This window comes from Doryrhamphus excisus, chromosome 4 (genome assembly GCF_030265055.1).
Source record: "Doryrhamphus excisus isolate RoL2022-K1 chromosome 4, RoL_Dexc_1.0, whole genome shotgun sequence".
Classification (NCBI taxonomy): Eukaryota; Metazoa; Chordata; class Actinopteri; order Syngnathiformes; family Syngnathidae; genus Doryrhamphus; species Doryrhamphus excisus.
The window spans coordinates 19735388-19754459 of record NC_080469.1 but is presented as its reverse complement, the minus strand read 5'-3'; the positions used below and the strand labels follow the sequence as shown (position 1 = coordinate 19754459).

General features: G+C 44.5%; 2 protein-coding genes across 2 annotated transcripts; both read right to left on the bottom strand.

Moving 5' to 3' along the window:
- Positions 1-2000: 2000 nt before the first annotated feature.
- On the bottom strand, positions 2001-6455 carry dmrt2a (doublesex and mab-3 related transcription factor 2a). The gene is made up of 4 exons (XM_058070777.1): positions 6340-6455; positions 5426-5831; positions 4486-4588; positions 2001-3183 (listed from the first exon to the last, which is right to left on the bottom strand). The coding sequence occupies exons 1-4, from the start codon at positions 6432-6434 to the stop codon at positions 2138-2140; spliced, it is 1650 nt and encodes a 549-aa protein (XP_057926760.1). The 5' UTR covers positions 6435-6455; the 3' UTR covers positions 2001-2137.
- A 5088-nt stretch (positions 6456-11543) lies between these two features.
- On the bottom strand, positions 11544-14399 carry dmrt3a (doublesex and mab-3 related transcription factor 3a). Its single transcript, XM_058070451.1, has 2 exons — positions 13996-14399; positions 11544-12753 (listed from the first exon to the last, which is right to left on the bottom strand). Exons 1-2 carry the CDS (start codon positions 14396-14398, stop codon positions 11741-11743), a joined length of 1416 nt encoding a protein of 471 aa, XP_057926434.1. The 5' UTR covers position 14399; the 3' UTR covers positions 11544-11740.
- Between the last annotated feature and the right edge of the window lie 4673 nt (positions 14400-19072).

The following is a 19072-nucleotide window of genomic DNA, read 5'->3' as shown; positions in this document are numbered from 1 at the left end:
TGACCGGCAACTGTAGATAAGTGTGTGTGTGTGTGTGTGTTGTTAAGCCAACAATCCGGTTCGCTCTGCTGACACGTTAAATCTCACACTCTTGACGGCGTTGTTGTAAGGACCTCAGCAGATATCTATCAGTGGCCGTTAGTGAGTACAAACATTGGCAGCTTGTGCATGTCACCCAACTGCTGCCAAAGTGCGAACTCACACACACACACACACACACACACACACTCACACACACACAGACAACAGGGACATTTAAATCCATGTACCTTGTCAAAATAACCCCCATTCCTTCAAAAGAGTACAAAGAAACACTAAACGCACGCCTGTCACGATAGTCCACAAACTAAATACCGTATTTTCTGGACTATAAGTCCCACTGTTTTTCATAGGTTGGCTGTTCCTGCGACTTATACTCCAGTGCGACTTATGGATGTTTTTATTCTACCTAATGATGCATTTTGGCCTTGTGCGACTTATACTCTGGAGCGACTTATATTCCAGTAATTTTTTGTATTCCAGTAGTAACTGGACCATAATCAAAAACAAACTCCAGAGGTTTACCCGCCGCGTTAATCAAAATCAGTGATCTTGCGCATCACTGATAGCGACTCGTCCATTCTGACTTTATGAAAGCGGACCTACTACGCTCATTGTATTGAGTTGTGGACTCCTATAGAGCAGCTACACACAATAACCTGCACAGAAAGCTTCTTACATCTTCCAGGATCTGCACCTATTCCAGATTCTGCACCTATTTCTTTGGATTTGTGTTTCTTGCCAAAATGGTCTGTTACAATTATTCCACCAACTAACTGAAAAGTGTTCAGGAGCTACTGGCAGCTCATGATCTACTGGCTGGAGACCCCTGACTAACCGGGTATGAACTCAGAGTGGTAACTAGGCACCGCTGCATTGGTGGAGCTCAGGAGAAGCCGGACGCGCGGGCACTGCCTCCAACCTCGCCTGACCGAGAAGGAGCACTAATTGTCGAGCACAGTTTGTCAGAGGCACCGCTGGAGTTCAGGAAATGTGGTCATTACACTTTTTTTGCGGGACTGCCGTGTTCCAGACATCAGTGAGCACTGTGGTTTTCGTGTCTGACATTAACGCATGGCTTCAGCAACAGTTTGGCGAATATTTCACATTCATTTTCCCCGAAACAGTCCTGTGTGAAATGCCTTTGACAGATGAAGGTATTTTTCTCTCGCTGGGAATCACCAACTCCATAACTTCAGAGTTTGGCGGACAGCAGCAAGTGTATCTGGCCTACAGCCACACCCATATAAGGAAGCCTGCCCATCTGTGACATCACAGACCTCCAGTTTCCAACGCCTCTGAAAGCGAACATTTTGGGCCATCCCAAACTTCTTTCAGGGATCACGTTGACATGGTTTAACATCAGAATGCAACATTTTAACTACAATTATAGGTCGGATTAGTGGACAAAGCATCATAGGTCCCCTTTAAGTACAAATTACCGAGTATAGCACCGCCCTCGCATTTATTCTATCTTGGCAAGGCACTGTGGAAAGTTACCTTGGATACACTTTAGAGTAGTAAGAGTACAGCTTGTATAGCAATATAGATTTACCATCCACTGAACAACTCAACTCATGGTCATTATTGTGTAAATAGCTGGCAACAGTCACCAGGATTACCCAACACTGCTTTAATCCTCTTGGGCATGAAAGTTGCCGGAGCTGCACAGGTTCTGACCGGAATCCTCCTCCACACAGCATGTGAATGTCACAGCTTCCCCTCATTGAACCGCAGCTCCTCCAATGCCGGCAGCACTTGTGCAGCCGCAGACTGCTGTGTGTTGGTACACGCATAATGCTATGCAAGCTGTACACAGACTACTCTGAAGTACATATGACTTAATATGACTTAGTAGTATGAACTTTGATACTGTTCTTTAAGCAGCAACAAAATACTGCGTTAGTATTTGATGTTTTGATCAAAGTCATGGAATGAACAGCGAGACATATTACGCAAAGTCTTATGAAGTTTATTGCCATGAGGAAAGTGTTTAAATACTTTTCACAATAAAGTTATTCCACATGCAGCAAGTGAAAAAAGATACCAGACTGTACAAAAACAGCTCGAGTGTTCTTTTTGGAGCCTTATTGAGATTTCAATGGAACGCCCGAGTCATGGCCGGCCTTTTCAAGATGGCCTCTACGGAGAAGGACAAGGACTCGCAGGGCGCCATCTTGGTCCCGACGGGCTTGGACAAGAAGTCCTTGGCGTACCTGTCAGTGATTTTGGCAGCCTGAGCGTCCTTGGCTGAACTTTCCCTGAGCTTGTGCGTGGCTTCCTGTAGCAGCTCTTTGCAGTACGGCGCCCTGAGGTCCGGCCCGGAGCCGTTCTTGTCGGCCAGGGAGTGCTGGATGAGCGAGTGGAAGGTGGAGTTGACCTTCACCGAGAACTTGGCGCCGTCCTTGCCCGCTTTGTGGGACAGCGAGCTGTGAGGGAAGGCCGATCCAAAGCTCCTCTTTGGGGGATAGAAGGCCGAGCACTCCCTCTGCCCGCCTTGTGCAGCGCAGGCAGATTTTGCCTCCGCTCTCACTGGGTCAGCGGGGTCCTGCGGCAGGGCGGCGAGCACATCGGTGGGGTCCTGCTCTGGCGCCTGGCTCTCAGCGGCCATGGCTTTGGGCTCCCAAATAGCGCCGGGCTTCATGTTTTGCACCGCCGTGGCATTGAAGAGGCACTGCTGGTACAGCAGGGCGTCGCCCAGGTTCGCCGCCCCTCTGGGCCACATGACAAACCCGCCGCCACGTGCCGGCGGCAGCTGGTAGTGGCGGTAAGTGGTGGCCATGCTCACATTGGACGAGATGAGCTCCACGTTGGTGGAGGCGGCAGAGTATGGCATGGACACATCCAGGCAGGCGGGCCCCAGCAGGCCGCACAGCTCTTTGGGCGGCGCCTCAGGCTGGGCGGCGGGCGAGTACGCCGCCTTGTAGGAGTTGTAGTCGGTGGCGTGGTGCACAACGTTGCCTGGGAAGAGCAGCGAGGCCTGGCTGCTCTCCAGCAGCTCCCGCTCCTTGTACTCGCGCTCCAGCATGATGCTCTCCAGCTCCTTGTCGGCAAACGCGCGCCGCTTCCTCATGCGGTCGCTCAGCGGCGGCGGGAGGGACGGGGTGGTGGCCAGGAAGGGGTCGGATGGCACCGGGCGAAACCCTGTTGTTTAAGACAACCAGAAAGCGTTATTACACACACTTTCACTTTGGTATTTGGGGTGTCACGAGCACCTTAAGTTTATTTTTCTCTTCACTGAAAGACACCATGGGCAGCAAGAACAACCCCTACCACCTCCCAGTTTCTTTTGTTGGGCCCCAGAATGTCTGGTTCCAGCCCTACTATCGGCGAGAAGATCTGAAAATCCCGTCTTCAATGAAGTTGCAAGTTACCTTAGATGTTCAATAATTGTTCCATTCCTGGTAAATATTTCATATAGCACACCAACACAGGCATGGATGTCAAGCAATCCCTATGTCAACTAAAATAAAAAAAATGCTTCCTATAGCTTCCAATGGGGGTCTGGATTCTGGTTGAAGGTATCTTTACCATTCCTCTTTCCAAACAGGTTTGATGGTTCTGAGCTTTTCCAAGCACACCGCAGATTTCCAACAATATTTAGGTCTGGGGACTGAGATGGTCATTCCAGAACGTCGTACTTTTTCCTCTGCATGAATGCCTTCGTAGAATTTGAGCATTGTTTAAGGTCATTGGCTTCACTTGTGTATACAGGCCAAGGGTCAATGAGTTTACCAGACACACTTTGTGTTCCAATAATTAGTGCTACATAAAGGTATTCAAATAATCAACGACAAGGGTGCCCGGATTTATGCACCTGCAGGCTTTTGTTGAAATAATATAAATATCGAGCTTATTTGACTTCTGATCCATCCCTGTGTTGGTCTGCTATATGATATTTACCTGGAATGGAGGATCCCAACAAGCAGTTATTTAGAGAGGTGCATCTTGAAAATAATAATAATAATAATATAATAATACCACTGTATTTATATACAATTATATTATAATTATACAATTATATTGTAATTATTTTCTGCAACAATTGCAAAACAGTATCCTGTTGCTTCATTGCATGACTTTACATTATTCCCTATTCACTAAACAAATGAATTGATCATGCTAACCATGGTTCCACTGTACCGCTTGTTAATATTTTCTTATTGCTTTCTTATCTTCGTCTATCTCTTTTCTGCTGTAGCAGGCATACTTCATTAATAACTAATTAATAACACTTTATCTGCTGCCTGCATTTAACTCATACAGTTGAAAGCGCTTGCCCATAGATGACTAATTATTATCACCTCTTCATTCCATAAAACACATGCAACTATATATTTACAGCATCTGCTGAAATGTAAAAAATTAAAAAAATATATCACTGATAAGAGTCAAAGCAGATACAGTAGACGCAGGAAAAGATCTCATGCAAAACGTCCTTTTTACCTTCCAGGATGCTTTTGGCCAGCAGAGTGGACGGACGAACATGTCGCTGATAGATGGTCCTCCTCTCTGCTGGAATCTGTTTCCCTGATAGTCCTTTCTTGTCCTATAACGTTGGACAAAATGTCATCAAAAGCCGCTTGAAATAAATGAATCATAACACATGTACCCCCCTGCCCCGGAAAATGCCCATGTCAAATATGATTCTCATAATTAAAACAGGAATCTGTGATCAATATAAGACTAAAACATAGAATGACAAATATAGTAGTAATTGATTATATGTTAGATTTTTTTAACAGTCTCTAAATGTGGAGTAATTCTGGAAAACTCTTTGATTCTTAACATTTCACACAGGAATCTGATATGTGCGTTTCTTATTTATAATAATTGTTAAAAAAAAAAAAAAAACTGAAAATTCAGTGTAACAATTTTGAAGAAAATTCAATTTTAAGCATAAGGGCCACATCGCAGTTATAGCTTCCCTTGACTGTCAATGTACGAATATATGAAAACCAATAACAATATCACCTCATGATATTATGACACAATTGCCCATGCATTTGATGAGTATATTTTTCCCAGGCATGGAGGGAAATGCTTGGAATATTTGTTGCATGATCAGTTCACATTAAAGTTAAGAAGAATGTTTTTGTCATTTTGACAGAATAAATGCATTTCCAAGGAAAAGGGTGAAGTGCCTGATTGACACACATTGTTCCCAGGCCACATAAAATGATGTGGCAGCCACATCTGGGCCCCCTGGCCTTGAGTTTGAGTGCATGATGATATTTTGGCTGTACGTTATTGCATCGGTAGGCCTGCTTGTGGTCATATCAGTGCGGGTTTTTTTTTATATAAATATATATGGAAGACCTATGCAGTAATTGTTTAGCCTGTAAACTGCAGACAGAGATGGCCGTCTATCAACATGCACGCCTACCTCAGTGGCTTGCTGCCTCCGGAGCGCCACCTGGGCCGCCATGACCCGCTGCCGCTCCACCACCAGCAGGCAGTTGGCGCACTGGCAGTCCCTCCAGCGGCAGAAGCGCTTGTGTCCCTTCAGGCACGACACCACGCCGTGGTTGCGGCACCGCGCGCACTTGGGCGTGCGGCTCAGCTTGCGCTGCTCGCCCGGGCTGAGGCCGCCGGGGCCCGGGCCCGGTTTGCTGTCGCCGCGGCCGCCCTCCTCCTCCGCCGCCTCCTCCGCATCCGCGCAGCCCGGCAGGGGTCGGCCGGAGCAGTCGGTCTGATCGTCGGCCTCAGCCTCCACGCTCTCCACGTCGATTTCGAACTCGCAACCCTCAGTCATGTTTGTACGGATGCTCGCGGCAGGCTGCTTCCACGCCCTGCAAAAGCACATGCATGTCATTGGTAAACCTTTTATTGCTCGTTTGCGCCTCCAAGTAAACTCATCATATGAAGTCCTTTCATTGTTTTATTTTGAGAAACAACACAAGCATACGGAATAACTGCAGTGTTTATGCATGTAGTAATATCTCATAAGCATTTTTTTCACTTTCATTTTTTTCTTTTCATATTTAATGAAGTTATTATTGACCTTTTAAAAACTACGTTCCTGTCAATCCTTAGGCCTTTTTTTTTATTTATATTACAGTAAAAGCTATGTCTTAACTCTACTTTTACACATTTGTATCCTTTTATTATTATTAACAACTGCAAATCTGCTGCTTATTGAACACTGTGTGCATGCTGCTAAATGAGCATCCTATATTCCTTTAGTGATTAAAATAAATACTAAACATATGAATCCAGATATGCATGTGTCAAAATGAGGGTTTAAGCGCATCACTCGGCACTTCTAATCAAAACTGCATGAAAAGTAAGAGTTTTTACCTCCACGAGTGGATTGTGGCTCCGTCCAGCGTCCTGGGAAAGTAGCAAGCACTTAATGACGTGTTAATTGAGTGTAAGTGAGCAGGGCGAGTCATGCGTGCGGTGGACTGAGCCAAGTTTGCCCCCGCAGATTCAGTTCACTCTCACAGCAGCTCGACTACCTAAAAGTCCCGCCCCCAGCTTGACTTCCCTCACTTCTGATTGGCCTCTACCTCAAATGACACTACGACCAATGGGGTGCCTCGATGCTTCCAAGCCGCCAATATCCCACCTGATGTTCGTCTCTGAAGGTAACTTCTTGTAAATTGTTTGTTTTGAGGAGAGAAAATTATGATATTGTACATAAAAGTGTGATAACAAAGAAGCACAGTATTTATGTTGTAGTGTAGCTTTGTTCACTATTACCAGGAAGTAAACAGACGAGCTAGGCTGTGTTGGCCAAGATGGGCTAAGTAGCTAACTTCTTACAATTCAAATTAGCAGACTAGATTAGCTAACTTTCATATCTAATTGAGGTATCTTGGTTGCAAAAATATCTTTTCAGTAACACACATTTATGGACAAGTACTGCAAAAATAACACATTTTCATAGTCTCCCTTTGGGGTGTCACAATAGTTCATCTGTCATAATAAAGATGAACTTTTTATCATATTGCAATGTACACAAAGCAATGTCACAGTATATTGTTGGAACTTTGTCCTTACACCAGAAATAAAATGTAAACTATACAGTTTGTCACACTTACATGTTTGAGATCATCAAACTAATGTAAATATTAGCCAATGACAACACAACTCAACACAAAAGGCAGTTTTTAATTGAACCGTTTTATTATTAAGGGAGGAAAATTTCAAAGCTTGATGGCTCCGTGTGGAAAAGTGCTTGCCCCCTGAAGCTAATAAGTGCTTGGGCCACCCTTAGCAGCAACAACTGCAATCAAGCCAGGAAGTTTGTGATAACTTGCATTGAGTCTCTTCCAGCTGTGGAGGAATTTACCAGAATTGTTCTCATTCAGCCCAATTGGAGGCTTTTTAAGGTCATGCCACAGCATCTCCATAGGAATCAGGTCAGGACTTAGACTAGGCCGCTCCAAAGTCTTCATTTGGTTTTTCTTCAGCCATCCAGAGGTGGACTTGCTGGTGTGTTTTGGATCATTGTCCTGCTGCACAACCCAAGTTGGCTTCAGCTGGACGTCACCAACAGAATTTATGCTTCCATTTATCACAGCAAGTCTTCCAGGTCCTGAAGCAGCAAAACATCAAACCATCAAACTACCACCACCGTATTGTACTGTTGCTCTGATGGTCTTTTTCTGCCAGAAGTAATGGGATACCCACCTTCCAAAATGTTCAACCTTTGTCTTGTCAGACCGCTGAGTATTTTCCCAAAGGTCTTGGGGATCATCAAGAGGTTTTCTGGCAAAATTGAGACGAGCCCTTAATGGTCTTGGTGCACCAAACTCCATTGAAAAATACCACCATTTAATTAACACACATTTATGCATACATAATATTGCAAAAATAACAAATTTTCAGTCGTCGGAGTGTCACATGAGCTAATCTGTCATAAAAAAGACTTATTGATAATATTGAATGTATCTAATTGGCGATACGCAGCCATATCTATATCAGTGATGCACCATATCATTTAAGTTACAGCCATTCACAACACACATTGCAATGGTTTCTGGCAAGACAAACTAATAGTTTAGAGCAGTGAAAGCTTCCTTGAAAATATTTTGGGCGTGTCGCCGACGTGCGGATTGGAAGAAAAAAAAGAAGAAGAATTTGTGGGATTGTGTTTTTTGTTTGCTCACTGCTGAGTGATGCGGAGGATTACAGACCTCAGCTGACATCTGCGCTTTCACATGAAAATGATTAATGAATGGAAAGACCTAAGCCTCGCTTTTCCCGCCGCATGATTGTGTGACAACGTGCTTTTTTTAAAAGGCATGTGACAAGTCGTTAGCTTTGTGTAATGGAACTCGTGTTGACATGCTAGTTTCATTCACCAGCAAAAGATCGCTCACTTAGTGCACTAGTTAAGCAGCTTGTGGTGTGATAACCCTTCATCTAAGATGCTCATCCTGGCTCCTAACTCTTCCTCCATGTGTGGAGAGGAAGGGGGTGTGGGGTGGGGTGGGGGGGGGGTTAGTTGGTGAAGACCTGCAGGTGCAGCTTTGCTCTCCACTCGCTCTCTTAATTTACGAGGGAGGTTACAAGCGGCCACCCCGAGCTGCAGTTTCCTCGCCTGGAATGCTTTGATCCGAGGCCCGGTCGGGAGGATGAGCGCTCATCGTGGCCAGACACCTCCAGGTGTAACGTATTGTCTGTGGATCATTAAGGGCCTCGCCGTGTGGGCTGGGGAGGAATTCCTGGCATTTAGAAAATAAGTTACACTCTGAAATGTGGGGCACCTTATTGACCTTCATAGAGGTTTGCATTTCGGATCCCTGAAAGCAGGGGTGTCCAAAATGCAGGCCAGGAATGTTCGACTCGTTTCTTAGAATATTTGGACCTATGCTTGTTTGCTTGTTGTTTTTGCCCCGACAGTCTGTCTGGGGTTGAAGGGAACCTTTGGGGTGTGGGTGGGAACTTGCTGCACACAAGTGGTGGACTTGACAGACAAGCATAAAGTTGGGTGTTGGACATGCCTCTGGTCTCCACGATGATGCTCCATCACAGGTTATGTGTTTGTGTGTGTGCATAGTCCTGATTGAAACAACAGCATCTACTTGGAAGTGTCCCGCTGAGGGGGAGGCACTAAAAATGTAACAGGAGCACTGTTATGTTAATTAGCCTCTGATGGACCCACAACACATGCGCTTTAAGGACTAAAGCAGACGCGGGTGACATTTGTCTCTGTCCTCGGGACTTTTGACACCGCGACCTCCCTGTGGAGTGAAAATACACACACATGGGGGAGGGCGTGGCTATTTTAATTCCTTTTTTTTAAAAATAGCTCTTATTTTAATTTTAGTCTAATTATTTGTATTTGATTTGATTTGAATTTATTTCAGTTTGTATTTTTGTTATTTTATTCATTTTATTGTCTGTTATTTTTCCATTTGGTTATTTTATTTGCATACCCCCAATCTATTCACCTTGTGGTCACAATTCAACTAAATCCCAGCTTATTCATTCATTCATTCATTCATTTTCTACCGCCTATCCTCACAAGGGTCGCGAGAGGCGGGGTATACTGGTGACCAGCCAATCACAGGGCACATATAGACAAACAACCATTCATACTCACATTCATACCTATGGACAATTTGGAGTCGCCAATTAACCTAGCATGTTTCTGGAATGTGGGAGGAAACCGGAGTACCCGGAGAAAACCCACGCATGCACGGCGAGAACATGCAAACCTCCACACAGAGATGGCTGAGGGTGGAATTGAACCCTGGTCTCCTAGCTGTGAGGTCTGCCTGCAAACCACTCGACCGCCGTGCAGCCTATCCTAGCTTATTTCACGTGAAAAACAAAAAACAAAGAATGCCATGTGAATGAACCATAATACACCATCATGCACCATAATCCATTTTTATTCACATATTGTCTATGAGGACGTAGCATATAAAGCAGAATGTGCTGCAGTTCTGTGTGTTAAAATGATGTGACTACAAACGTCACTCGGTGGCAATTACAATCACTATCATGTTAAATTACATGAAATTATTTTAGTTTAATATTGTATCAATATTGTTAGCATTATCTAATATTTATTCATTTTCTAATATTTTCTTTGATCAAACTCCTATAATTACACAATGTTGTGAAAATATGTTGTTTATTCTTTCACCACCAGGCGGTGCTATTGGACAAGCTATTTCAAATGGAGGTGGCTGTCTGCAGCGCTCAGTGTCTCCTCCACTGCCCTGATGTAACAATGCCGCCTAAACGCGATGAACAGTAGCGGTTAATGAGTTTCAAACCTTCCCTTAAAGAAAAAGCACATTTGTGAAGGTCATTGTTCATCCGAATAACCCCGCAGTTGCCTTTGCATTCCCGCCCACCACCCCCTTGACGGGTGACCGAGAAAGCCGCACTTTTCACACCTTGATTGACACCTCATTGACTCCTTCATTATCTCCCCTCCTGTCCATACAGGTGGACGGCACCGAGACGGCAAAGGACGGAGCAGAATGCTGCATATTTTCTTCTCGCACCCCCTTCAAGTCAGGTTTGTTTAATTTTGTCATCATTATAGAAGCCCTAGACACAGCCGGGCAAAAGTTTGGAGACAGTGTCTCCATAGTTTTGACAGGTATTGTACATCGCATGTACATTGTACATCACATATACATTGTACATCACATGTACATTGTACATGCATTGAGAATTGTAAGCGGAAAAAAGTCAAGTACTTAACATTCCTACTTTAATTTCTTTCAAATTATTCACAATAAATGAACATTTGTTAACCATATAATTTACTACAATCATTTTGGAAGTAGGGTTTATTCCTTAGTAAAAAACGTGTTTATTTTTATACCTGTATGACAACGTGTTACTAAAAAAAAACAAATATTTTACGACGGTTTTATCTTTTATCTCTTTTATCGCAATCATGGAATCATGGAATCTGGGCCCCCAGACAAATTAAATAACCCCACGACAAATTATGTCTGAATTTCTGTAATGTGACATGTCATTAAACATTATACGTCACTGGGACGGGGAGGGGTGAACTTATGGCTGCTGCTGCGGTTAAATCGGGTAGAGGGGTGGGGGCGGGGGGGCTGATTGAATCATACATTTACCAGTGATGATGAAATGTTGGGTAAAAAGGAATCCATTGTGGACATGAAGCTAACATTATTTTAGTAGGCACTGGCAGCATCGACACGCTGCAGCTACAAAGCACGCTGACCAAACCATGTCATGGAGCAGTGGGGGGGTGGGGGGGGGGGGTGCTCAGTCAGTGCCTTCTAAGGCAAATGATAAAATTACTGATTCAAATTGTTGAATAAGGATTTTTGAACATAAGAATATTGCAGGTCTTTCCTTGCTGCGTCGGTCTAATCGTGCAATACCCAATTATAATCGTTTTATGACGGTGACGGTTTGATCCGGGAACAGATCATTCCTGTTTCCATGATTAAATGAAAAGAGGAAAAGGACCCCATGGAAATAGTTATGGTGGATGTGGAGTGGAAAACAACATTTAAGGACAGCGGCTTTGGACTGGTTGTGTTTATTTGGCATACGACACATGCAGTATAGCAACCTCACAATGCAAACAATCAGCATGCTGACAGGAAGTAGAGGCCCGACATTCTGGTGTGGTCATGTGACCTCTGGGTGAGCAACACGTGATCTGTACGTATGAAAGAGATTGCGTGACACGGTCCGGTACAAAGAAAAAGGCCCCCAAAAAACAAAGACTGACGTGGTCTCAGCCGGATGAGTTCAAGATGCGGGAGTCTGCTGAGTCAGAGCGCTCCTCGTAGTCCTCATCAGGCGAGTACAGCCCCCCCTTGGACCCCAGCCCGCATGCTTCCCCCTCTTGGATGCCCACTCGGGGTTCTTCGGCGGTTCTCGTGTGGAGGAGGGAGGCCCCCCGGAACACGGACCCCGCTGGCCCGGCGGGGGCGAAAGGGGACACGTACTGGGCGGCGGTGGAGCGGAGCTGGTACTGCTGCTGCAGGGCCATGGTGTTCCACAGGGTCACGTCGTTATGCACCAGGGTCCCCGCCGGGCCGCGGGCCAGCGAGTTACGGAGCACCAGCGGGTAGCGGGTTGACTGTGGGAAGGACGGGTGCTGCAGCGGGACCCCCAGAGCCCCTGCCGACACCACGCCCGAGGAGGACTCGGACGCAAAGCGGAGCGAGTCGGGCACCCTGAAGGCGGAGCCCACCGACCACTTGGCCGAGGAGGTCACTGGGTGGTAGGAGCCCAGGCTGTGCTCAAAGGGATGTCCACCAGGCGGCAGCACCAGGGGGTCTGGATGTAGGTCTCCAGGTGGAAGCACTACCCCGTCAGGGCCTCGGCTGGACATCAGCACCTCGATGGCCCCCACCAGGTCGCCTCCACAGCCTCTGAGTATGAGCTCCAGCACGGGCGGTTTGTGGTTGGGGAAGATCTTCTTGAGGACCTCCAACGGGGGCCGGTTGGCTCTGAGGCTGAAGGGCAGGTTAATGGAGCCTGCGAGGCCCTCTATGAGCACGCTGTGACCCCCAGGACTGGGGGGGCTCTTCTGTGGACTGTCGGCTTTGGCCTCCTTGTCAGCGGCGCCCACCTTGGGCAGGACGTAGCGGTTCTCTTCCACGTGGCCGTCAGGGGGTTCGGGGGTGTAGCAAGAGTTTGGCTTGGAGCCTTCAGGGGAGCTGACCTGCTCCGGGTCCCGCTCGCTGGAGCTGCCCCCATTCTCTCCGCCCGACGCCTCCCCCGTCACGTCCTCCGGCCCTTCTGGAGGCAAGAAGGACAACATTCAAAAGTTGTTGACGCGCTGCTTCATCTTATCCAGCAGATGGCGCCGTTTCCCCCAAATATGGATGCGTTGTGGACGACGGAGCAGCAGCTTTTATTGGGAATGGAACCGGCATGTCCTCTTTCTTTCTTTATTTTTCTTTACTTCTCTTTCTGCACGGCTTGACTAAATACAATTCATGGTCTTTGTTAGGATTGACCCCTGTAAATTCTGCCTAGCAACTAGAGGAGGAAATAAATCGTGCAGGAAATAAATTCTGTTGATTGCTCAATTCTAAATAATTTTTGTTGTACAATATTTTCAGATAGACATGAATTGGAATTAAAATTACAGAGTAAAAGGGACTCCATTTTCTATGTCATTTTTTCCAATGAAGAACAATATGCAAGTATTTTCGTTAGGTATAAAAAGGCCAGGGCCCTACCGAATTTTATACTTCAACCCCCCCCTCCCCTAATTTATGCAATTTATCGTGTTAATATCTCTTGATTTGCCACAACTGTAGGCCGCCTCCGATTGCAAGACCCCTGGCCCCCATTTCACCTGTCCCGATGTTTTATTTCATTTTTTAACATATTCATTTCGCATGCTCTCTTGGCCAGTCGGACAAAATGCAAGAATATTATTTCAACAATAATCTAGAATGGAAATACACTTGCAGGATTCCATCTGCCACGAAATGATCCCAGCAGGGAAGAAAAAGCACCAATGATAAATAAATAATGATAAATAAATGATAATCATATTACATATTCGTCCTTTTACATCCTAAAACCACCTTAGAAATATTGTCTTTAAACGGTCGCTGTCAGAATATTCATATGTGTAAATGCTTTACTATTTCCCGCCATTTCACTAATTGTTATCACGTTGGATATTATAAACTATATTCAACTATATTCTCTTAAAAATGACGTCAAGTTGAACATTTAAAATGTCAAAGCAATCGAACGACCAAACGGAAACCTGAATGTTTATCTTAGTTTGTTCACTAATAAATTATTATTATTATTTAAATGGAAATGTCAATGAACAGTGTCAATCATATTTAAGACCTGAGACATTCTGGATGTATTCGTTTTTAAAGTCAAATAAATAGAATTTGAGATCGTAAGCATGCCATTATTAAAAACAAATAGATTTGTTTTTAATAGTAAATATGTCCTTTTCTTTAGCACGATATTTATTTATGTATAAAATGTGAGCTCTTATCGTCATACCTGCGCAAGTTGTCGCGCCTCTTTGCGTCTCCTCCGCACTTCTCCAGCGCACCTCTGCATCCCCCGTCGCCGCCCCCGCCGCCGCCGGTGCTCCCTCCCCGGGCCCGGGGACGCCGATCGCCGGCATGACCCTGAGGGCCTCCGGGATGAGGCTGTCCAGGCTCTCGTTGGCCTGCTGCCGGCGGAGCGCCACCTGCGCCGCCATGACGCGCTGCCGCTCGATGATGAGGATGCACTTGTCGCAGGAGCAGTCCTTGAAGCGGCAGTAGCGCTTGTGGCCCTTCAGCCACGACAGCACGCCGTGGTTGCGGCACCGCGCGCACTTGGGGGTCCGCTGCAGCGGGGCCCGGGGCTGCGACACCGGGGCCCCCACATACAGGTAGGGCGAGCCGTAGCCGTTCATGGTGAGGGCCCCTCCTCCTTGACAGAGGCTGGAAGGAAAGGAAGCAAGGATGGAGATGGTGTTGCCCCACGCGTGACGCTGTGGAGATAAGAAAGCTAAGCCTGGAGGGGTGGGATGCGGGGTAAACAATCTTTACACCTCTGGGAACCCACCCTCCTCATGACCACCCCCAGCCCCCAAACCTCCCACCATCACCTGTCACTCAAAACGTGCAAGTGTGGGGAAAAAATACACTGGAAATAAAACTTCCATTCATGCCAAATTTTATACTCACAAGTCAAAAATGTTTATTGTGAAAACTGGCAACATAACATAAGATATGTTATAAATGCCATAATTTTTATAATTATACTTCTATTTGTTGCTTTTCCTTATTTCTTCTCGCTGTGCTAATTGTTGCACCCAACTGGACACATTTCTTGTATTGTGTGGGCAACCGTATACCTGGCATTAAACCTGATCCTGATAACATACGGAACATAAACATAGCACAGCACATAGCACAACACCATGTGTATTATTGTATGGTGTGCATTTTAAGGGCGGTCGCAAGGCCGACCACTTTTGCATGAAATGCATTAAATGTGTGTTTTCAGGGCAACCTCGCTCTTCATTTGTGAGACTTTTGGACTATTTTTCAGGGTCGAAATGTTTTTATCTTGCTGACATTTCTTTTCAACTGAATGCAAGCATTTCATTTGGATGGATTACATCTGAATTTTATCATAACATTTTTGTTCACGGATCAGTCCTGAGCAAACCGGGGGGAAATTGAAAACTCAGAAACCGAAATGTTTTTTTTTTGTCAAGGCTGTAATATTGTCTGACATGACATAAAATTACATAACATGACATAGCATAGCATAGCATAACATAACATAACATAACACCTCCGCGACCCTTGTGAGGATAAGCGGTAGAAAATGAATGAATGAATGAATTATGCTATACAGTATAACATTATATTACCCTGGTATATACTGTATATACATAACATAGCATAACAGAACACAACATTCCATATATAATAACATAACACACCACAACATAACATACAGTAACAGCATTTTAGCATTTTATACACAGTATAACGTTATGTTACATTATTATATAATGTTGTTAGTACAGTGAAGAAAATAAGTATTTGAACACCCTGCTATTTTGCTATTTCTCCCACTTAGAAATCATGGAGGGGTCTGAAATTTTCATCGTAGGTGCATGTCCACTGTGAGAGAGATAAACTAAAAAGAAAAATCCAGAAATCACAATGCATGATTTTTTTAACAATTTATTTGTGTGATACAGCTGCTAATAAGTATTTGAACACCTGAGAAAATGAATGTTAATATTTGGTACAGTAGCCTTTGTTTGCTATTACAGAGGTCAAACGTTTCCTGTAGTTTTTCACCAGGTTTGCACACACTGCAGGAGGGATCTTGGCCCACTCCTCCACACAGATCTTCTCTAGATCAGTCAGGTTTCTGGGCTGTCGCTGAGAAACACGGAGTTTGAGCTCCCTCCAAAGATTTTCGATTGGGTTCAGGTCTGGAGACTGGCTGGGCCATGCTAGAACCTTGATATGCTTCTTACGGAGCCACTCCTTGGTTTTCCTGGCTGTGTGCTTCGGGTCGTTGTCGTGTTGGAAGACCCAGCCACGACCCATCTTCAATGCTCTGACAGAGGGAAGGAGGTTGTTCCCCAAAATCTCACAATACACGGCCCCAGTCATCCTCTCTTTAATGCAGTGCACTCGTCCTGTCCCATGTGCAGAAAAACACCCCCAAAGCATGATGCTACCACCCCCATGCTTCACAGTAGGGATGGTGTTCTTCGGATTGTACTCTTCATTCTTCTTCCTCCAAACACGCTTATTGGAATTATGACCAAAAAGTTCTATTTTGGTCTCATCTGACCATAAAACTTTCTCCCATGACTCCTCTGTATCATCCAAATGGTCATATGCAAACTTAAGACGGGCCTTGACATGTGCTGGTTTAAGCAGGGGAACCTTTCGTGCCATGCATGATTTCACATCATGACGTCTTAGTGTATTACCTACAGTAACCTTGGAAACGGTGGTCCCAGCTCTTTTCAGGTCATTGACCAAGTCCTGTCGTGTAGTTCTGGGCTGATTCCTCACCTTTCTTAGAATCATTGAGACCCCACGAGGTGATATCTTGCATGGGGCTCCACTCCGATTGAGATTGACCGTCATGTTTAGCTTCTTCCATTTTCTAATGATAGCTCCAACAGTGGACCTTTTTTCACCAAGCTGCTTGGTAATTGCTCCGTAGCCCTTTCCAGCCTTGTGGAGGTGTACAATTTTGTCTCTGGTGTCTTTGGACAGCTCTTTGGTCTTCGCCATGTTACAAGTTAAAGTCTTACTGATTGTATGGGGTGGACAGGTGTCTTTATGCAGCTAACGACCTCAAACAGGTGCATCTGATTCAGGATGATACATGGAGTGCAGGTGGACTTCTAATGGGCAGACTAACAGGTCTTTCAGGGTCAGAATTCTAGATGATACACAGGTGTTCAAATACTTATTTGCAGCTGTATCACACAAATAAATTGTTAAAAAATCATGCATTGTGATTTCTGGATTTTTCTTTTTAGTTTATCTCTCTCACAGTGGACATGCACCTACGATGAAAATTTCAGACCCCTCCATGATTTCTAAGTGGGAGAAATAGCAAAATAGCAGGGTGTTCAAATACTTATTTTCTTCACTGTATATACACAGCATGACATAACAAAACATTTCCTAACATAACCTAACATAACATAGTGTAACGTTACGTAGCGTAACATAGTATAGCGTAAAATAGCGTAGCGTAACATAGCATAGCGTAACATAGCATAGCAAAGCCAAGCAACATTTTATTAGTAATCGGTTCCAAAATACAAGACGAAAATTGAGTCAAAGGAAAGTGAAGCAGTTGTCCCCCATGACAGATGATGCAAAGTCAATTGATGTGTTCCAGACACTCAGAAATATGAATAAAAATAGGTTTTATTCAGGAAAAAGGCCAAAGAAAGAAACAAAGTGAATCATTATAGTTCAACATGCAGACAACAGTGACAACAAGTGAAAAGTATAAATGATGCGGGAAATGGAGAAATGAACTCTTATCATCACGTCTAACTTGATTGTTGGTGAAGACAACAAGGAGCAACAACAACAAATTCCAGGTGACCTTCGATTGGATCCTTTTCACAACATCAGCCCCCTTCATTTGTCACTGCTGATGCGGCATCATGGACGCCGTCTACGTGCTATACCTTTTTGTCTTGAATTCTCATCAACTTTATGAAAATTGCTGGCGCTTGCAACTGCTTTTTTTGGCCCCATGGCGGGCCGTTTTGCAGTCATACTCATCGCAAAATGCACAGGCACCTCCAATTATGCAGCACGATGAGAGATGATATGAGAGATGATTGAATGACCGAACCTGCACTCAAATGAAAAAAAACCCTCATGTCACTCCTCCGCAAAATATCACAGGCCCTGTTTAAATGGCTTTTTTCCGCCCGTACGCCGGCAGACAAACAAACGGCCAGGAAAGTAGAGAAAATGAACAACAAATCTGATCAAGAACAATCACCTAAAACTTCCCTTTTAGGTTCAGCATCACATGTCAAAGATCATCTACAGTTCACGGCTGATGATCCTCTCTCACCCTGGCGTTACCTGACGCGCATAACTTCCACGATTAGCTCCCGCGATGGCGGACTAATAGAGGCTGTTGAAACGCAACACCGGAGCAGGCCGGGGCCTCATTCCTGAGCGTTCAAAAAGGTTTATTCAAGCAAATAATGGGATCGCAGAGCAGAGAATAAAGTGGCCGCACGGAGGCCGTCTCCGGGGCTATTAAGCTTTTAATTGGGAAATAGCTGAGCACATTTTCAAGGTGACTAGTGGAGGGCCCCCCTCTGGATTTGTGGGATTTTTTTATTTAATCCATTTCACACAGAGAGGAATTCAAGTTTATTTAGCAGGCTGCAGGCTCTGACTCGTTTTTATGGTCGGCCTGAACTGCAGCAAGATGACGATGTCTGCTAGCTTAACATCTTAGAATATGCCACCTATACGACCAATGTTAGCAGTCATGGTGTCTGCTAGCTTACCGTCTTAGAACATGCCACCTATACGACTAGCAGTCACACCTTCATTCATTCATTCATTCTGTTATTTTGAACAAGGTTACTCTCAAGTCAGGAAAGGAAGAAGCATATCTTATTTCATCCTACGCAAAAAATAAAATAGAAAAAAACCTCTTAAAGGTTATTAAATGTGAATGATTTAGAATAGGCAATTAAGAGTGTACAAAATCAAAACATCGTACGCGTTATTATTACATTAATAATGTAAAATAATGAAGCAGTCATATACAAAATTCTACTTTTTGATAATTTTTTTCACATTTCACAAGATACCAGATTTTTATAAGGGATGTCAAATGACGCTGTCAGAAATTTAAATTAAATTAATCACCATTTTCAAATTAATTCATTGTGATTAATCATCATTTGACACGATGTGTGAAATATGCCCATCAACCCAAAGTTAAATGACAGGACACAATGGTCTATATTTCTATGTATTAACAGCTCCAAATGAACTGAAAATTAAAATAAAGCTAAAAGATAACAAACATTTTAAACAACCCCTTC

Excerpts from the sequence above, each read along its gene's own strand:
- dmrt2a (XM_058070777.1), bottom strand. The coding sequence starts at position 6,434 with ATGACTCGCCCTGCTCACTTACACTCAATTAACACGTCATTAAGTGCT. Across the intron at positions 5,832-6,339 it reads GCCACAATCCACTCGTGGAG|GGCGTGGAAGCAGCCTGCCG; the intron begins GTAAAAACTCTT and ends GTGCTTTTGCAG. Across the intron at positions 4,589-5,425 it reads GGAGGCAGCAAGCCACTGAG|GACAAGAAAGGACTATCAGG; the intron begins GTAGGCGTGCAT and ends CCAACGTTATAG.
- dmrt3a (XM_058070451.1), bottom strand. The coding sequence starts at position 14,398 with ATGAACGGCTACGGCTCGCCCTACCTGTATGTGGGGGCCCCGGTGTCG. Across the intron at positions 12,754-13,995 it reads AGGCGCGACAACTTGCGCAG|AAGGGCCGGAGGACGTGACG; the intron begins GTATGACGATAA and ends TCTTGCCTCCAG.